This window comes from Melanostigma gelatinosum (genome assembly GCF_949748355.1).
Source record: "Melanostigma gelatinosum genome assembly, chromosome: 9".
Classification (NCBI taxonomy): Eukaryota; Metazoa; Chordata; class Actinopteri; order Perciformes; family Zoarcidae; genus Melanostigma; species Melanostigma gelatinosum.
This window is the reverse complement of record NC_136642.1, coordinates 14,433,484-14,454,275: the sequence shown is the minus strand read 5'-3', so window position 1 is coordinate 14,454,275 and position 20,792 is coordinate 14,433,484. Positions and strand designations below refer to the sequence as shown.

Sequence of the window (20,792 nt, the reverse complement as noted above, 5' to 3'; positions counted from 1 at the left end):
GTTTTATCGTTTATATTTTTCTAGTTTATTTGTAACCTTGTGTATGTACGTTGAGAGCAAAGTTAAAACCGGAGTCAAATTCCGTGTATGTGTTCGCATACATGGCCAAAAAGCTGATTCTGACATTACACTGAGCAGCATCTTGTCGGTGCTGATTTGCATTGACTGAGGACTGTTTCTGTAAAACCTGAAAGTAACAGGTGAGATTATATCTTTTCCGGACAGATTATTTGGTTCATATCAGGGCAGCTGCACAAGTCTTGGTCCATCCTGTTTCGACACCTAATCTGTATCCTTCTTTTTAAAGACGCCCATCAATGTCACAGCGGTTTGCTTGCATGCTCATACAAATTTGAGGAACTAAATTAGAGGAATTAAAAATGTGGACAGATGAAGCTACAGCTGCTCTAAAGCAGTGGTTCTCAACTGGTCTGGCTGTGGGACCCACCATCACCCCTTAATGACAAGCCACGACCCAAGACCCAAATCATTATATATATATATATATATATATATATATATATATATATATATATATATATATATATATATATATATATATATATATATATATATATATATATATATATATATATATATATATATATATATATATATATATATATGTTAGTGCTGGGCAACGATTCAAATATTTAATCGCGATTAATCGCATGGATTATTTGCGATTAATCACAAACGCGAAATTAACGCATTAACTTGCCCAGCACTAATATATATATATATATATATATATATATATATATTGTATATCTATATTCAAGAAGTCGTAACGTCTCTGTGTAGTAAACAACTGCCAAATCAAATAAAGAAAGTACACACAGTTATATTTTAACAAATATTATTCTCATTTTTCAACTTTAACTGGATGAATTATTAATAATACATAGAAATACATGAATAAATGTTCTTCTCATTTCAAGTAAAATAACAGCTGGATTAAAGAATAAATTACGTAACACAATTCATTTTAGAGAAATTATTTTCACTGAATTGTCCTGCAGCTTTAAACTCAGTTCATTCAGGGTGAAGTGAAAAAGCCACAACATTATTTTCTCGTCTTCTAAAAAGAGAAATGAGTGTTGGAAGAATTGCCCTATATGAGTCTGTCCAGTCAGAGTCCAATGACTGGTCTCTCTGGACATTTTCTCTTTTGGAAATCGTCCTATGATTTGACTTTCACAACTCATACTTCAATAGGCTGCTCTGCTGTCTATTTCCTCGTCTCTCCCCCGTGTGTCACGGTGTGTGTGCGTCTCACAGTCAGGAAATGTGTCAGAATGCCCATATATTTGATTGGCTGAGCTGCATCACGTGATGTGATTCACACCGCATTGGTCGGTGTTTTTCCTGCATGCTGAACAAGTACCATAAATGCTGGAATAATTCCGCTGCATAAAAAATGCCCTTCAAAATAAAATCACAACATTTTTATTTTTTAGCCAGGCAAAGGCACGCGACCCACTGAAAACGGGTCCGCGACCCGTTGAGAATCAAGGACTGTTTTGAAAGTTGAGACTGGCACATGTTCAGGGATGCCTCCACCCAGGAAAATGTCATCAATCATCAAAGAGCTTGTTTTTGTGTGTGTTTGTGTTTTGTTGTGTAGCAAAATGGGACTGCAATCTGCATTTCCACCCTGTTGTACAATGACAATAAAATAGCCTTGTAACCTACATGTAAACATTTACCCATTCACAAATTGATGGCATAGGATGCCACACAAGGTCCCAACCTGCCCATCAGGATCTAAACTCAATGCTCATTCACACATTCAAGCTGATGGAACAGCCTTGGGTAGCCATTTGGGATTCAGAATCTTGCCCATAGACACATCGACATGCGGACTGATGGAGACTGGGATCGAATGGTCAATTTTCCAGGCAGTGGACTCCTCACTCCTCCTGCCACAGCAGCCCCTCAGGCTGTAGACATGGACAGGTAGGAGGGCAGGGGAGGCTGGTTTTATCTCAACAGAAAATATGTCCCATGTATTATATACTTACACAAAATGTAATACTATAGTGAGTAAATATCAGGCTACCATATAAATGATGAGTAACACAATGTACATCATTAACTTAACATAAACAACTCAAGCATCAAGGTCCTGCATCCATAAATGTACAGGGAAACTCACATTTTCTCTCAGACAAACAACTGTAGCCAGAACAGAGACCAGGGTTTTGCTGCAGATATTGCAAAGGACTCACACCTGAACTCAATCCCATATAGGCTCGGATCAAGCTGGGCTCCTGCCACTTCCTGCTCCTCCTGAAACAGGCCCGCCTCCAGACCTGTTCTTCCTATCATACCACTTCATTTTTTAGATCATATCAAACAACAACTTAAAGCTGATCATGACTCACAAAATAATTTGCATAAACCAATATAATTATATTGTGAAAGGATACAGATAGATCTACAAGTTTTCATTTATTTTTCTTCAGAAATTTGAAATAAACAAAACATAAGGTATCATAAATACTATTTCATTAACAAATCCACCATTGACATTAAACAATTGAGTTTATCAGAATAATAGGACATCATGTAAAAGCTACTGATGATTACTGACTTTGCCAATAAAAGTCTACCCATAATATTTATACAATCACAAATGTCTGATGATTTACCCGCTTCCTGACTACTTGACTGGAATGTTTATATTATTGGAAACAGTGCTACAAATCAGTTTGCACTAATTCAGGCATATGAAAGGGTACAAATGAATCGGTGTGCTTCAGGAATGTTTTTTGCCTTTTGAAGTTTGCTGTTCTTGATCTTTGGTAAAACAGCTCTCTCTACTGGCCATGACTATTATAACAATGATGAAGTGAACAAACACAAAAAGTATGTACTGACTGGCTGCTTGTTAGTTCTGCGTTACATCAGATAAGTTGTGTATGTGATGCACACTTGCACCTCTTTCTGTTCAAGGAAAAGAGATTCCAGGATCTGTGTTTTGTGAAGTTATGTGGTTATTATGAGATGCACATAATGAGAGGAAACATGGTCCAAATAATATTTTAATAATGGAAGTAATAGTAACCACAAGAACCACAATAAGATCAAAATCAATATCACCATGTATGGACTCTCTGCAGAGTTGGCCACTAAGGACAAAAAAAATCTTAAAATAAAAACAGTCAAATCATAATTTACATTGTTTACATTAGAAATGTTATGGAGAGGTTCATCACAATATGTCACTATACAAGTCATACAACACACGGAATAATTGTGTCCTTTTCCCTTTTTCTCCATTCAATTAGTCGATTGATTTACAAAAGTCAAATATTCACTGATTCTAGTTTCTAAAATGTGCTGGTGCTTTTTCTTTATCTTTTTTAATGGTAATCTAAATATTTTAATTCATCAACTTTGTTTGTTTTTGCTGTCGGTCGGACAAAACAAGACACTTATAGATGTCACCTTGGACATGTAGTAGAGTAAAGGAAAGTACAAAACTGGCAGATAAATCGATACAATGAAAATAGAAAACAATCTCCCCCAAAAAGTAACTAACAATGATCAAAAGATTAAACCAAGCCAAATATAAAATGCAGCTTCTACTTTAAACCTTATAATATCATAGTCACTATAAAAGGTATTTATTAGGCGTACATTAGCCTGTCCTAGTGCTGAATAACGTTGGTAAAAAACATGTTTATCAAAGCATGCAGTATACATGTCGCAGTCAAAAGTCAGTTGAATCAGTTTCTGTTGCCAAATGGCAGGCGACATAAGAAATAGACATTACAAGATGACATTACAGGCAAACTGACTAGACTAAATGAGTTAAGCAAAATCTAGTGTAACTAGGTCGTGTGATTTGTACCAAAGATGGTCTTTGCGGTCGTGTGCCCAGTTTTGTCATGTACACACATATTGGGATCAGTGGTCAGGGGAGAGTTGGTAAATTGATTTGCTATAAGTCTGTTTAAGCAGTGGTTCCTCATCACTATGTCACACTATAGATTCTTTATTATTACTTTTCAGTGTATTAGTTTGCAACCTACTATAGTCTATGGCAAGAAATGCATTGTGTTCTTTGTCAAAATATCCTATCGAGGTGATGTGCCAGACTTTTAGATTATTAATATAGTCTACACTCTTGGCCTATAAACAACTAGGACTTGTTTTATTGCTGGTTTTCCTTGCCGGCACATACAGGCTGGGGCATAATGTACGAATCAACATCTGAAATGTATGCGTGGGATGAAAAACATAAAGCTCCCTTTGTCAACCAAATCTTAGATACTTGTTGCTTGTGTTGCACAAATTAAACCATAAACTGATGTGATATCTATTTTTAAATTATGAAAAAGATGGCACAATACATATCCACTCGGTCTAGTATGGTAGAAACTGAGGAGCCTGCTGTGAGTCAAAACAACAGGACTGCGAAGTGAAGAAGCACCATTGTTACTCAAAAGATGATTGTAGCCTTTTGCTCTGTAGATTATTTAATTTGGGGAAAGTTGTCTTCATGTGTTTATTTATGCATGAATGTTATTGTATTTCTGTTTTCTCCCTTGTAAAGCTCTACATAAATAAGCCTTATTATTATTATTAATAAAAAACATTTCGCCTTTCCATAAATTAAAAATGCTTTATCCCACAAATGCATCACACATAGATCTAGAAGTCACTGTATAATATTACCATTTGTCTGCTCTACCAGATTGTAAATACTGTCGGTGAAGTTGCCAATGATAAGTCTCATATAAATCAAACAGTAACAGGTGTCATGTTTCAATTTCAGATAATACAGATTGCCTTGAGGGTCCTTTGATAAAAAACAACAACAACAACAGAAGCCAAGGTATTTGTTGTATACAGTTACATTTGCTATTTACAGTTCCAGTATTTGTTTATTTAAACCATGGAAAGCCTTATACCTCGGCATCAGAGACAGACTTTTCTTTGCTCCGACTGGTGACCATTGAGTTTGTGTAGGTATAAGAGCGAGAAACCTCTTCCTGGAAGGCAGTCTCCAAAACATTCAGGATGGATTTGCGGACTTTATCCTTGAAATCTTGTCCCATGAACACGTACAGCAGTGGGTTCAGGCAACTGTTGAGAAAGGCCAGGCTGGTTGCTATAGGGACTCCAATAGTGGTGACATGGTCTAATGTCTCACTTGCATGACGAGCCATGTGATTCACCAACTCAATTAAAGCCATGATGTGATAAGGAGCCCAGCACAGGAAGAAAATAGTGATAACTCCAGCGATGATCTTAAAGGGGCGACTTGAGTGGCTGGCCAGAGTGCGGTTTCTTCTGAGACGATGGATTATCACAGCATAACAGGAGACAATGACGGTGAAGGGGACAACAAATCCCAGCAGGAAGCGCGTGATGGTCATGGCCTGATGACGAAACTGTCGCAGCCGATTCACAGATAGCGTTTCATAGTCATCAGAAAAAGCAAAGTTGTTGAAGCAGTTGATGATGTCTTCATTGTCATATGACGGCCCAGTGTCCCTGAAGACGAAGTATGGAGTGCTGAGAATCAGAGCCAGCACCCAAACACCCAGACTCACACAGGATGCCTTGCGTACACTTCGGTGGTTCTGGGCCCAGATGGGCCACACCACAGACACACATCTGTCCACACTGATCACCACCAGAATGTAGACACTGGCAAACATGTTCAGAAAGCTTATTGTGCTGTTCAGTTTGCACATGAACTTGCCAAAAGGCCAGTGGAAATCCAAAGCTGTGTAGGTCACACTCAGGGGCAGAAACGCTGTGAAGAGGAAGTCGGCCACGGCGAGGTTGAGGAACCAAACTGTGTTCACTGTTTTCTTCATCTTGAAGCCGGTCACCCAGATAACCACTCCATTCCCGAGCACACCAAGAACAAAGGCCAGGGAGTAAACAATGAGAGACATGATGTTGAGAGACTTTCTCAGATCAGCGTGCTCATCCTGATAGTCATACTCGTCGTCGTCGTCGTCGTCATACAAAGAGACATTTCTTCCAGTGGTGTCGGATGTGTTGTTGTGATAGAAAGGGTTAACAGTCATTAGCTCCATCATTGTTGTCTTGAGACCTGCTGTAAAAAAAATAAATAAAAAAAACACTTTAACCAGAGGTCAATAAATGTGCCTAATAATTCCTAAATAATTTTCATAAAACATAAAACTGCAGTCCACTCCTGAAAATGACAAATTGTACCTTCACATATGTCAGCTCTGCAAAAAATCCCCCAGATGATGGTGTTCACATCGACATCACTTGAATTGTGGGGCACAATAGACATTAAAGAACGTCTTAATGGCCTTTTGATCTATGCTAGTTAGAGGCTTCATAACAGAACATGAATAAATAAACTAACTTGAAAAGTATTGCACAACATGCACCACTTAGACACGCACGCAAAAAGTGCACCAATTTTCCCAGTGAATGAAATGAATCGGTGCACATATGAAACGTGAAATCTGGAAATCCGAGTCTCGCCACAGAAAATCAAACCACTCTGTTGAATAAAAGCAAACGTCCCCACACCCTTTGCTGTAGTTTATGGGCTTAATTAACCGCTTGGCAGTAGGCGATTTGCACTGTCAATTTCTTACAAAGACTTTTGTCGACCTCGAAGAGCAGCATCTCTCTGCGAATACCAAACTAAGACTTTTGCCAGAGCCAACAGCCAACATCAGATGCTTTTACCGACTATTTCTTCCAGAGCAAAGCTTTCTGAAGATAACAAAGGTACAGCACCTACCTAAAAGCGCCTGTCCGATGAGGATGTGTCCGCTGGAAAAGACACACCGGACGAGTCTGACTGGTCCGTGGAAGTCGCGGAGTTCTGATCCATGGCTCCTTAAATATTTGACGTCATCGCTCATATTGAGGCGGGACCTCAGGCGGCACGCACCCCCTCCTTTGAAGGCCATTAAACCGTATACGCTATTCTTTGGCTGTTTATGCATTGCAGTTCAAGTTAAATATTTTTTGTTTATTTAACTTTTCTAAAACCAAACACAATTTTTGCTTGATTGAAGTGTTATGCATACAGCATGGAGATGCAGTATATATGTGAACTTCATGACAGTAATATACAGATATTATATCGGCCTACATGCTGCTGTCTCTGCAAGTGTGCTGCTCTGCTACTAATCTGACCTAAAATCCTGCCGAGACATGCCTTCTTCAAATGCCAAACAATAGAGCCTATTTGGGAAACTCCAAAACAGCAAGTAACCAAACAACTAAATACATAAATTGTGGGTTTTTCGATGACTACCTGAGAATGAGTGGAGTTGTGACTTCTCATGTGCATCAGTGACTCTGTTGTGTAATGTGTTTTTCTCGATGTGGGTTGACCTCACGTTGGCTTGAGGTTAAGTGGGATTGCTCTGTGTTGAATGTGTGAATCAGCATCTGATCGTGTGGGTTACATGTCCCCTCTCTTCACCCTGCAGCACGTGTAAGAAAGTCACAGGAGCATCTGTCAATAATTTAGGGTTGCCGTGCAGTTAAAAAACAAATTGCAGGCTACACCCTCCGTGCCACTGTCCACTTGAAGCTGGACACCACGGTGCTTCTAGATTCAAACCTGCAAACAAAGAGATCTGTTCCTATTTGTAAGAATCCCATTTTGCACGATCAATCCAATCTATTTTCAAAGTGCTATCATACTTGTAAATGAAGTAAGTAGAAACACTACAGTACTCAAACAGTACAGGGCTGCCATACTTTTGCAGCTTAACCATTTTCTGTGATTTAAATAAATATGTTGCATGAATTCATGTCGCATGAAATTGGGATTAGATGGGATATTCTTGGTCACTCATTGCACTGAGCCATGCATTCCTAAAACCTCTGACATGTAAAGTAAAGGTGCATAAGTGTATAGCATCGCTACATAAGGGGACTGGCAACCAACCGCAGACCCGATTGCAACTTTAAAACAAAAGGGAATTCATGAACCCACCCTGAAGCAAATCTAAGCAGTAAATCTAAGCAATTGCATCTTTTAAAGCCTGCCTGGATCATTCCTGTTGCCTTTGTAGCTACTCCAGATATATCCGAGTCAGATTCTCAGATTCCTGAACATTTTGATCCGTCCCAAAACCTTGCAATAATATGGAACTACCAATTAGCTAAATAATTAGAAGAGCTAAAAACAACAAATAACAGGGCAATCCACACACCCAGACTTGATGAAAGTTTGTGCAGTGCAATGAACATTTTTTGTTGTTTAAGTGGCTGGAGGCATGGACATGGGGGAGTGTTGGCTGAAGGAGACTAAAAATCAGTCTAATGTCCCCAGAGTACAGCCCTACCTTTCAGTGGGGAAGAAATGTTTCATGGTCTTCATGGTCATATTTCCTCCCACATGTTTCCTCTTTACTCTCATTTTTTCTGCTCCACTACCCACACATTTGAGCATATGCAAGACATGGTTGTGATTACATTTTTTTCTTCTTAGAATGTTATGTGGAATATTGCAAAACATGATGAATGGACTGTTTCCTGGATGCAGTAATCTGTGTTTCTTCACTTTCCCCACACTGACGTTGAGACAAGATTACCAGTGTGCAAGATTCATTATTTTTAAGTTTATGTGACTCATTATGCATGGTATCTGGATAAGCAAACTTTATCAACAGGAATTAAACAGATATTGAAAAGCACTCAGCCAATATCTACCACAGAAGCAAACTTGTTGGCACATCATTTATTGAAAGTAGAATTTATAGATTTAAGGCCACTTACAATACAAATCCATTGAACAAATAATATGCCCCAAATCAAAACTGTCTTAAAACTCTAACTTCGACATGAAATAAAGAAATTTGTATTCTTCCAAAAATAAAGAGTTCATTTGAAAGAAAAGATGAAAGCCATTCTTAAAATCAATAAACCAACACCAGTTTGATTGACATTCCATTGAGTGCACAATGGAAAAAAATTGGATTTAGGAAAATAAAAAAGAGACACTTTCATTCAATATTTGCGCCACTGAAGAAAGAGTTATAAAAAATAAATATCTACCATTCAAAAAAATCTGACAAAGGAGCATCTCCTCTACACTACAACAGTTGTACACACAGTGAAACACAATGAGGTTCAATATCTTACTGATCAGATTCACACGGTGTGAGCTGCTAGAACCTGCCCAACCCTAAAAAGTGAGTCCCCTGCCGATATACACACAGGAACTCTGTCCTGCCAATACTCCAGATGTGAGGGGGAGGAAGGAAGGAGAGAGAGAGAGAGTGAAAGAGTGAGAGACACTACATATGTCTCTGTACATGCTCTCAGTCCCTGCGTGAGTCCAGAGCAACACCCTTATTTGAGTGTGTGGGTGGACTAATGTCTCTGTTGTCTTTGCCTTTTTTTCACATATATATATATATAAACATTCAGCATCTGAATATTCATCCCCACTGGGAAATATTTCACACAAGGTCCAAAACCAATATATTCTAACGACAGGAAACAGGTTAAAATAAACTGACCCAGTTACCTTCCTCATCTGAACTGGTCAGCTCCATTTGTAACACTAAATGGCATTATTGTTTTAGTTAAAGTCTAGACCGCATGACTACTTTGTTTCATTTGGTTTTGACCCTCTTGAGCAATACATCCTCCACTTTTCCTTTCTGTTGAAATTTGTTTTTTGAATTTTCTGCTGTATAGTCTTGAAACAGAACTTAAAGGCAGATCATTTTGCTGGTGTCTGTAGGAGATATTAATAGCTATCCCAAGGCTATAGTTTGAGGGGAGCCTTCAGAGCCAAGGGCTTGCCAGAGTTCTTGATTTACCAACCAAACATGCAATTATGCGTGTGCCGCACAAATACCAATTTGGGTGTGTAAAACAACTGGTGGAGGTTTAAAGGGAATTTAGTTTTAGTATAGAGGGTGATATACGCAGTTGGAGTTTGGGGGTTTATTTTTCACGACAGCAGCTGGGAGGGTGGGGGAGCAACCTGAAAGGCACACCTAAAATGCATGCATGTTTGTGTCTGTGTGTGGGACAGTGTGGTACTAATGACATACTCCTGCTCCCAGCGTCATTGTAATACACCCAGTATTTTTCGTCTCTGTGGAGTGCAAAACACTGAGCTCACAGCATTTCTAAATCCACAACTGCTTTCGTGAAATGCTGGTATACTAACTGTTGTGTTGAGACTCCCGTGACTCTACGATAAAGGCACAAATAGTGTAAATCCGCAGACTCCTAAAACCTCAAAGGTTTGTTGATCTTGTTGCGGCACTGACTGGAAATCAAACCCTTGTCTCATGGGTGCGGAGAGGTCAGGAATTTTGTTTTTCAAGTCGAAACGGGTGCCAGCGACGTTTTCTTTCCATGAAATACACCACACACAGGGGGAAAAAAAGCTGAGCCTCAATAACCTCAACCACTTCCTTACATTCGTCCCTACTTTCAACCACAACGCCTGGTCCCCCTCAGCAGACCTAAGGGATATGAATAATCAGCCTGGGCTCTGTCTGACGGCAAACACGCCTGGCAATGCATAAATCATCCAGTGCCCTGCCACAGTGCTCTCGCTGTCTCTCCGAGGGTATTTTGAGGTCCAGTGGAATGGGATTAGGGGAACCGGAACTTGTTAAACAGGGAGCACAGATGGTGAAATGAATGGAAGTTTGGATCCTTTCCATATATTGTAACCAAGGGGTAGGGTGGCGCATGTTGGGGAAAAATAGCTGCGGTCATTATAATAAGAACGATGCCAGTTTTAGATTCAGCAAAGAATTGTTCCTCATTCTTCCAGCGGATCACATCCTGAATGCTGTTTTGCACATGTGCAACTGAAACACGCATCTGGGTGTCATATGTGAGTCTATATCGAAGACGTTTCAGGGCAATGAGCTCAGGGACTTTTTGCTTGCACATTTGAACGATTTTGCCAAAGTAGTTTTCTCTAATGAATGCCTTTGAAATATTCTGTAGCCTTGAGTATATTATTGAAAACGTAAAGTGGCGATAGACAACTTTTGAACTATTGTCCCCCTAGGACAAACTGCATTTTGTTGTCCACGGTTACTTCGGTTTCCACTACTGGGGATAGTAACTGCATACAACTTAGATTGATGCTCTTTTGATGACCGAGGATAGCTACTGATAGCTACCGGGGAAACAAGAGTACCATGCTCTCCCTGTTTTTGTGGTGCAGTGGTTGATGCGCTTCCTTCCCCCCCCCCCCCCCCCCCGCCGTAAATCGAGTATGAGAATTGCATCGTGAAAGCGAAGCTTATTGGGAACCAATCTAAACTTCGATGGTGTCATTATTTAGGGCAGATCTCTGCCAGGCGTGTCTGCGATGAACTGTGCTGTCATGTTTAAATTAAATGAATACAAACCGCAATTGCCCCATCTAGAAAGTAAGCGTATCAGATGCGTTTTTTCACATTTCAAGCAGCAGTCACACTCTCATTTTAACTGACGCAGCTGTCTGCACCTGCTCTGTGCAGCAAAAATGTCACTGTGTCGTGCTTGACGGTCAAGTTGTTGCACTTGATTGCAATCAAGGACTACAAGCAGTGATGCGCAGGTTGTAAAAGGAACGAGGCAGACAGTGAGTGTGCCACCCGGTAATGATGGGGGGAGAACTTGCCTGTGCTGGATGGGAATGCGTTGTATTTTAGCCTTAAGTGTATAATCATAGGGTTTGGTTAAATGTACCCTCACATTTAAATGTTGTCCTGTCTGGTGCTCATGAACACCTATGCTCATACATGAGCAACGGAGCCTCGTACCTTTCAGTACGCATCCATCCTGAGGCATTGACTCAGCAATGACATACAGTTTTGCAATGTCTAAACTCTGAGAGGTCTTACTGTCTTTGAATATTTCATACCTCAACCAGAAAGATCGAGGAAAAAGTTACATAGCAGTTGACCACAGGATTGTACAACGAAACTCTCAGACAAAGTTCTGCTTTAGGGAATCTATCTTATTTTAACTCAGTGAAATTGTGCACATGCTCCAAACCTAGACAATTGTATAGAAGATAATAACAATGTCAACACAATTGTTGTGTTAGTTACAATTAACAAAACATTACTAAAATGAATGTTTTTAGTGTCAATAAATGACACTTTTCTGATAACTTACAGGAAACTGAAACAGCTGACACTGTCAGACAGTTTCTGAGTATATTTTAATTCTGTGTGTTTGGATTATTTCTTGTTCAGGTTGAGCAATGCAGAAGTATTTAATACCATGTATTGCAACACAGCTGCATACTGCTTTTTTCCAGACAGCAGCTCACTGATAAGCGGACAACCTGTCTTGTAAGAGGAAGTGGACCATTAAAAAAGTAAAATACTTCTAGTTAAGTTCTTTTCTGAGTTCTCTGGATGTTGAAAATGGCTCATTTGCGATGGCACACTTTTACTGTGGCTCACATCTTTAACCAAAAGAATTACACCCACACACCAAGTCTTACTCAACATCCACAAGTATGAACGTCTCTTTGTGGTTCACTTGAAGGCAGTGCACGTCTCTTATCCACAATTTATATGTGTAATAAACCTGTTGTACAGAAAGTCATTGCCATAGTGACATAGTTTTATAGCAAATGTACTGATCCCAAAGTGAGCTCAAGCTTAAGAACTGTGAGCTCAAAATCTAATGAAAACCACTCTGACTCAAAGCATACTGACAAAGGGGAATTCCAAATGTCAGTATTTGCAATTCAAATTCTTTACTTATCTAAGCTGTTTTTCCCAGTTTGTCTTTCTGTCTTTTGCTGTACTGTACATTAAACCCAGAGTTCTGGGGAAACGTAACACATGTTCATTATTTGAAGTGTACCTCTGACGATAAGAGAGAGATAAGAGGACTAAAATACCTGAAACTAAGAGGGTGAGGGCACATTAATCTGCGAGCCAGACGGACAGACAGACGGCATGGAACTGTTTCTTCTTCTGACTCTCCTTGGAGGGGCAGGTATTGTACAGAATTGATAGAAACTGTAAAAAGTCAGACTGTGGGGGCATCGAATGGTGCCACAGTCTCACGTGTTGATATGATAGATGTCAATTCACTGACAACCTCCTTTCCTGTTTTCGTCACTTCTTTATTTTCACTTTTTTTTTTTTTTTCACAGCCGCAGCTGCCCTGAAGGAAGATAACAAGATTGTAGGAGGGTATGAGTGTCCAAAACATTCTGTGCCCTACCAAGTGTCTCTCTTCACTGGGTACAACTTCTGTGGCGGGACTCTTCTGTCTGATGAGTGGGTGCTCTCTGCTGCACACTGCAAAACAAAGTAAGAAAGGTGATTGGCTAACCTCTGTTCACAGCATGTAAATCAAAACCTTAGCAGCTGGTTAACAGTAATCGTTTCATATTGTTTTTTTTCCCCTTGTGGTTTTCCAAAGTCACCTTAAAGATGGATTTATTTCTTCCAGGTCAGATGTAGAAGTTCGTCTGGGAGAGCACGACATCTGGGAACCTGAAGGGACTGAACAGCACATTATGTCTGCCAAGTTTATTCGCCACCCTGACTACAACTCGCGCACACAGGACAGTGATATCATGCTGATCAAGCTGAGTCAACCTGCCACTCTGAACAGCTATGTACGCCCTGCTACGCTCCCTTCAAAGTGTGCCAGTGAAGGGACAATGTGCCAGATCTCTGGATGGGGGAGTCTTCGTCCCAGTAATGAGGGCTGTGAGTTTACAGACAAACTATCTGACTGCCTGAGAAGGCTCCAAAAATGCTATTTTATGCCATTATTGTTCATGAAAACACCCTTTTTTTCTTTCCTTTCTTTTTCCAGCGAGGTACCCTCATCAGTTGCAGTGCCTGGACGCCCCTCTCCTGAGCGATGACACATGCTTTAATTCATATCCTTTCCAAATCACTGAAAATATGATCTGTGCTGGTTATCTGGAGGGAGGAAAAGACTCCTGCCAGGTATTATAGAGATCATGGCTGCTGTAACACAAAAAAAGTGTGTCTGCCTCTTGATTGAAAGGATGTACCAGTTGAGATAATCATCTTTTATTTCATCTTCAGGGTGACTCAGGGAGTCCCATGACGTGTGACGGGGAACTCCAGGGAGTTGTGTCTTGGGGGCATGGCTGCGCTCTGAGAAATAAGCCTGGGGTGTACACAAAAGTTTGCAATTACATCTCCTGGATCAAGAGTACCATGGCGTCTGGCTGAGCAGCAAAGATATCAAAGAATTCACACGTGAACAGACAGTAAAGTCAACTGTGTGACGAGCTGTGTGTACTGTGTGGTTTTTACAGGTCTATCTGTGAGTCATTAGAATGACAGTATCTAAGAATACAGCATCCTGTCTTTTGCCTTAAACACCCAGACTTTACATTACAGTAAATTGATTAAATTGCACTGCAGGTGTCTAAAACAAGTGTGTCTGAAAAGCCACTTGTGCTCAGCACCATAATTCATAGCTTTGGTAAGCAGCAATGTAAAATAGCATATATCTAATTATCTAAGAGTGTAAATAGCTGCCTCCCATGCTGCCATATTATTGGACTCCAGGAGCTCTGACTCAAAATGACTTCAAAATGAATGGGCAGACATGTTTCTTGCTCATGGACAAACCTAACATTTACAGTCAACCAACAGTAAATCACAAAGGGCAAAAAAAATGCTGCTACACTGCTCTCTGTGGGCTGAAACTGTAAAGCATGTTGCACACTCTGGCCACACTCCATAATCACTGGTTGGACCACTACTGTCTGCTACAAATGTGGTACAGTTGGCTACGCAGTAACTTTTCTTGAGCTGTATTTCGGCCTGAATGTTGGCACAGGTTGTGTTTGGAGTAAAATGAAAATATAGGAAGACATCGTCAACCAGAGCCACTTTAACTCCCTGCCAGCATCTCAGCTCTGTAACCTTTCTGTGTAAGGGCGCAAACTGGCAATCAACAACAGGTGCACACATGAGAACACTCGATCACAAAATGGCAGAGTGATTTAAGTGGATTTTGGTTGCTTGGGTGTGGCTCAGAGCAGCGGGGTGAGTCACCGGGCATTTTCTTGACCACCGAATAAAGAGGCCTAACGAGGACTCAATTATGTACAAAAAATAGCCCTTATCAAGCATGCTGGATGCTGCACTATCATATTTTTGAAAACATGGCTTTGCAGAGGATGTTTATTCTGGCAACACAGATTGTTGTCCATGTTTTGATACAGAATTTCACAAACCATGTTTACAAACTTAGAAGTGATGGCAGCTTGATAAAATAGTCCTTTTACTTCTGCAGTGTCCTTCAGAGAACACGTTCTTGATGTGGCCACAGACGAATGCAGTTTGTCCCTCAGCGACTGCAATGATTAGCCAGGGACACGACAGAAGAGCAGTTTAGCCATGACCTTTCCATAAAAATGGAGCTAGAAAAAGGAACAACAAAGGCAAATAGTTGACAAGCTAATTGTAATAATCTAATTATAATAATAAAAGATGACAATATATTGGAGATGATGGATTAAAAGTGATAAAACAATGTCACAGAAGCATACAGTGAAGCACATATATAAAAACATACAGATGTCACAGAAAAAGCCCACAGAACATGTGCAGAAAGTTGAGACCGTGCGTTTGCTGTCCCTAAACACATCGACTGGCTCAGCCTCCACACATGACATCAGCGGCCTGGTGGCTTCTATATTTGGCGGCCCGGGCCAGCTCCTGCGGCTAAGGGTGTGGACCCTCATAAGCGGTCAACAGATTTCCCTGTAAAGTAACTCTCCAGGGATGTAATCATGGTTAAGTCAGGTCAGTGGTAGCAACTCAGTGAACCAGAAGGGGCAGCTTTAGTCCTCTGAAGTCACAGATAAGTAGGACGGAGCAGAGAAGATTTCCTTTTCCTCAGTGACACCAGCTTTGACTCCTCTGACAATACACTTCACAACGAAAAGTGTTGCTGTTACTTTACTATCACTTTGGTGTCTTGACATTTGCAGTGTCAGATAGGAGCCAGCAGAGGGCAACATCCAACAAGTGTCCAAGCTCGAGAGCAGCTTCTGGGGATTCTTATCTTTTCTCTCTCAAGGTTAATGTGATTGAATACCTGGCATTCTGTTTAGTTTCTGGCGAAACAGAATAACTTTGAGACTTTCAACTTCAATATCAGTGGTGAAAGAAGTATTCAGAACCTTTACTTATGTAAATGTAAATACCAGAGTGTAAAAATACTCTGTAACAATTAAAGGTCCTGCAGTCAAGATTTCACGTTAGTAAGAGTAAATAAGTGTCAAAATATACTTAAAGAACCAAAAGTAAAAGTACTCAATATACAGAATGGCTCATTTCAGAATATTATATACATTATATACACCACTGGATGATCAGTGATGTATCAATGTGTTCATCACTACATATTGCAGCTGATAAAGGTGGGGCTATTTATAATTACTATAAATACTGCTGGATAGCATAACCTATAATAACATATCATAATCAATTCGATGATTTATTATTAATAATCTAAATCTGTGGAGTAACTAGTTACGAAAGAGTAAAAAGTACAATAACTCCTTCACAAATTTAGTGGAGTAGAAGTAAAAAGTACAAGTAAGTATACTGTAGTACTGAGTGCAACTTTTAAAATATTTGTGTAAAAATACATCTCTAAGCTACAGCTGGTTATATCATGAAATAAAATAAAATGTATTGGTGTTATTAAAATAGTTCTAGGTTCATGTTAGATCTTTAGGTTGGCTGTAAAAGAAGGAAATTGTGGTCAAGATAAGAACAAACCTCACAATAGGCAACCCCAAAAGTCCCTAGAGGGACTGCGTAGTTTGGGAACCTCTTTTTTTAGGAAACAGTCTGGTCAGAGGTCCCAGACGTAACATCTCTATGGCGTATACGCACCGCGCGCTCAGTCAGCGGGACCACCGCCTTGCTCCTGACGCACGACTGAGTCAGCGGGAGCGCGCGTAATTGATCATTCCCATAAAAATGGGAGCACCATAAAAAGCGCGGACATGGATCCATCCCGCGTTCAACCTAGAGGTTTATAAAGCCAACCAACTTCACGGCAGGTTTCCATACAAGAGAAAGCATCGAGTGGATGTCTTGCAAATAACACCAGCGGAACTTGACATCAGGTAAGGTTGAAAATAAATAAATTGTCATGTGTTTAGCCACGTTTTTAAATTGCTGTTTTGCTGATGAATTAGCCATATGTATAAACTCCGAAATACAGTAATCACATTATAATTACTAGAGTTTGGTTGTAGTTGAAATATAGCCCAAATCATGTCTGTAGAATCACGGTAAGTCATTCATGATTTGAATTGATTTAAAAAAATAAATAAATAAAAAAACCATCAGATTTTTGTTTGCCGTGGTAAGATGCATGATACTTTTAACGCTGTATTTACCCGTTTATTTATTAATTAATTTAGTGTTGATTTAGTCAATTGATCAATACAGTGTTTTCTTATGCAGCGACGTTTTTGTCAGCTGTGGTTTTCTTTCAGAATAATGTTTTTTTGTGGGTGTGGGTTGATTTAGTAGCTTGTAGGGAATCTGAAATAGTCTAAATATGTAATACAAGCATTTAAAAAAGATGATGTCATATTATTGTGCTTTAAACAGCAATATAAATATGATATAATTGAATGAACTACATTAAAATAACCCAGTAAATAAAATGAACAAGAAAATGATAACTCATGTCAACAAACTATGAGTCTCTTGGACCCTCTGAACCTTATTGTTATTAAATTACCTAAACTGTTACATGTGTTTCTATAGGGCACAGTTGCCAGTGATATTCACATTTAACAGTCTTGGCAACAAGGATTAAAAACAACAACATAACCCTTGAGCTTAAAGCTTTGTGTATGCCAGCTGTATTATTTTCCAACTTGTTTCTGAACATGTCTTACAACAGTCCACATAAAACAACTCCATTTAAAACACATTTTCCCCAAAACCACAGTGAGTGTCTGCATATATTTTTAGCATGACAAAGACCAGTAGGAATCCTTTACGCACATACAAGCTATACCCAATCAGGAATGTGGTGTTTTTGTGCTCTGTTAGGTAAAGAAGCACAATGGAGCTGAAACCTTTACTGAAGAAGCTTGGCTCAATACTCCGCACCATCTTCACATTCACCTTTGCTCTGGTGGTCCTGGGCGTGATGGTGTGGGCATACGTTGACGGTTTCCAGTTAGTGACCTCCATGTATGGAATCATCTCCTTTGGCTTTTATGGACTACTCCTCTCACTCCACATGTTGGTCCAGAGCTTCTTCGCCTTTATTGAGCACCGTCGAATGAAAGCTCTCACATACCCGTGCACCTTCACCAAAACCATTGGCTTCACCATTTCAGCTTACCAGGAGGACCCTGTCTATCTTAGAGAGTGCCTTAACTCCATCAGGGCCCTCAAGTATCCTGCTGAGCTGCTCCGCATCATCATGGTGATCGACGGGAACACAGACGATGACCGGTATATGATGGAGATGTTCAGGGAGGTGTTTGCGGACATGGACCCTGGCTGTTGTGTGTGGAGGAACAACTACCATACATGGGACCCCACCCAGGCCCAGGAGGATCTGGAAATGAGCCCAGGAAAGGATGCTGATCATATCACAGTTGAGGATCCACAGCGAAAAGAGGTCGAGCAGCTGATCCAGAGCAAGAGTTGCGTGTGCATCATGCAGAAGTGGGGCGGCAAGCGGGAGGTGATGTACACGGCGTTTAAAGCACTCCGGTCATCAGTTGACTTCATACAGGTATCTATTAGAATTCACATTCCTCATGTTAAGAAACTTTTACTGCAAACATTTTTTTAAGAATGAGACTTTCTTTCTCCCTCCCCCAGGTGTGTGACTCAGACACCAAGTTGGACACTCTGGCCACCGTGGAGCTGTGCAAAGTGTTGGAAAGTAACCCCAAGTACGGTGCTGTGGGAGGAGACGTGATGATCCTCAACCTGAAAGAGTCCTACATCAGCTTCATGAGCAGTCTGAGGTACTGGATGGCTTTCAACATCGAAAGGTCCTGCCAGTCCTACTTCAACTGTGTATCCTGCATAAGTGGTCCTTTGGGTAAGGAAAATACATTTTTTCCCCATCTGACATTGGTCAAAGTTATCATTCTACATGTCAAGCAGTGGTAGTCATGGCTTTAATGCACTCTTGTAACTCATTGTAACTAATTCCTGAATTGTTCCACGAAGGTCTGTACAGGAACGATCTCCTCCAGCAGTTTCTGGAGTCCTGGTACAATCAGAAGTTTTTGGGAAGTCACTGCACATTTGGTGACGACAGACATCTTACCAACCGAATGCTGAGCATGGGCTTTGCAACAAAGTAAGATGCTTCCATCAGACGCAACTATCTTGATAGTGCAATCTTTGCTGTCATGATAAAGGTTTCATAGATATTATTCTTTTTGCCATTTCCTTTAGATACACAGCCCGCTCCAAATGCTACACGGAGACACCTGCTCAGTTTCTGCGCTGGCTCAACCAGCAAACTCGCTGGACAAAATCATATTTCCGTGAGTGGCTCTACAATGCAATGTGGTGGCACAAACACCACCTCTGGATGACCTACGAGTCCATCGTCTCAGGCATTTTCCCCTTCTTCGTCACCGCCACCATCATGCAGCTGTTCTGGAGAGGCACGCTGTGGGACATCCTCTGGATCCTGTGCTGCATCCAGCTGATTGGGCTGGTGAAAGCGACTTACGCCTGCATCCTGCGCAAAGACATGGTGATGGTGTTTATGTCCCTCTACTCGGCTCTGTACATGACCAGCCTGCTGCCTGCTAAGTACTTTGCCATTATCACCATGAACAAAAGCAGCTGGGGGACATCAGGCCGACGTAAGATTGTTGGAAACTACATGCCCCTCCTCCCTCTGTCAGTGTGGGTAGCCATTTTACTAAGTGGGCTTGGTTACAGAATTTACGAGGAGAGTCAAAAGGACTGGTTCACTGAAGCCAAGATACTAGAGACTAGGTTTATCATCTTTGGCTCTGCGGCATACACGTGCTACTGGCTGCTTATGATATCCCTCTACTGGGTGTGGTTCCGCAAGTCATGTAGGAAACGCGTCCAAAGTTACACATTGAGTGTGTAGATCCAAATGGACCTGTGAAGACCTAAGAGAAGGAAAATAATTTATTAAAATCCAACCACTGACCTTATTTTATTAAGTGGGTTTCATTTATTTATTTTGTCTAAGATGTCATGAAATAATGGACAGGTATGCAGCTAAACCATCAAACCTAAAAAAAAGAACTAATATTGTTTGTATTGATGAATATATTTCAGGGCAAATGTTTGATTCATATGGAGGTATTGCACGTTTAAAGGAAACTGTACTGAGGGCTTATGAGCCCATGCACTTCTCAGGTTTCTCTTATGGACGAGATGGCTTTCCATCAGATATTTGTTTATGATATCTCAAGTTGGGAAAACTGCAATTTAGATTTAAAAAAAGTATTTAAAGGTGTGGGAAATATATCTTGGTTTATATATATTTTTAATATTCAGACACTATGTCCACATATGTGAATATACAGTAGATTACTTTAATAACACATTGAACTCCACTTGCTTGACTGTGTCGGTCTATGACCATACATGTACCACTGTTGTTGTTATTGCACTGGATCCTGGATGACACTTTCTGCAGCATTGCACATTTACTTGAAAATACAGAAAATGGCAGTTGAAGTATTGCGCAGTAGGAAAAATGGACAAGCAGAGAAAAATAAACTGTACCTCTATGAGAAAACTGGACAATGTTGATGATGGCAGTGGATCAAAATATGG

General features: G+C 40.4%; 3 protein-coding genes across 3 annotated transcripts; 2 read left to right on the top strand and 1 right to left on the bottom strand.

The window, feature by feature from the left end:
* Window positions 1-3,034: 3,034 nt before the first annotated feature.
* On the bottom strand, window positions 3,035-6,807 carry fpr1 (formyl peptide receptor 1). The gene is made up of 2 exons (XM_079275244.1): window positions 6,752-6,807; window positions 3,035-6,082 (listed from the first exon to the last, which is right to left on the bottom strand). Exon 2 carries the CDS (start codon window positions 6,063-6,065, stop codon window positions 4,917-4,919), a length of 1,149 nt encoding a protein of 382 aa, XP_079131370.1. The 5' UTR covers window positions 6,066-6,082; window positions 6,752-6,807; the 3' UTR covers window positions 3,035-4,916.
* A 3,888-nt stretch (window positions 6,808-10,695) lies between these two features.
* Window positions 10,696-14,236, top strand: LOC306782073 (trypsin-3-like). Its single transcript, XM_079275253.1, has 5 exons — window positions 10,696-10,837; window positions 13,115-13,274; window positions 13,417-13,679; window positions 13,789-13,925; window positions 14,028-14,236. The coding sequence occupies exons 3-5, from the start codon at window positions 13,484-13,486 to the stop codon at window positions 14,175-14,177; spliced, it is 483 nt and encodes a 160-aa protein (XP_079131379.1). The 5' UTR covers window positions 10,696-10,837; window positions 13,115-13,274; window positions 13,417-13,483; the 3' UTR covers window positions 14,178-14,236.
* Window positions 14,237-17,013: 2,777 nt separating this feature from the next.
* On the top strand, window positions 17,014-20,792 carry has1 (hyaluronan synthase 1). Its single transcript, XM_079275239.1, has 5 exons — window positions 17,014-17,101; window positions 18,045-18,741; window positions 18,831-19,056; window positions 19,188-19,320; window positions 19,419-20,792. Exons 2-5 carry the CDS (start codon window positions 18,058-18,060, stop codon window positions 20,092-20,094), a joined length of 1,719 nt encoding a protein of 572 aa, XP_079131365.1. The 5' UTR covers window positions 17,014-17,101; window positions 18,045-18,057; the 3' UTR covers window positions 20,095-20,792.

Excerpts from the sequence above, each read along its gene's own strand:
- fpr1 (XM_079275244.1), bottom strand. The coding sequence starts at position 6,065 with ATGATGGAGCTAATGACTGTTAACCCTTTCTATCACAACAACACATCC.
- LOC306782073 (XM_079275253.1), top strand. The coding sequence starts at position 13,484 with ATGTCTGCCAAGTTTATTCGCCACCCTGACTACAACTCGCGCACACAG. Across the intron at positions 13,680-13,788 it reads TCGTCCCAGTAATGAGGGCT|CGAGGTACCCTCATCAGTTG; the intron begins GTGAGTTTACAG and ends TTCTTTTTCCAG. Across the intron at positions 13,926-14,027 it reads GAGGAAAAGACTCCTGCCAG|GGTGACTCAGGGAGTCCCAT; the intron begins GTATTATAGAGA and ends TTTCATCTTCAG.
- has1 (XM_079275239.1), top strand. The coding sequence starts at position 18,058 with ATGGAGCTGAAACCTTTACTGAAGAAGCTTGGCTCAATACTCCGCACC. Across the intron at positions 18,742-18,830 it reads CATCAGTTGACTTCATACAG|GTGTGTGACTCAGACACCAA; the intron begins GTATCTATTAGA and ends TCCCTCCCCCAG. Across the intron at positions 19,057-19,187 it reads CTGCATAAGTGGTCCTTTGG|GTCTGTACAGGAACGATCTC; the intron begins GTAAGGAAAATA and ends TGTTCCACGAAG.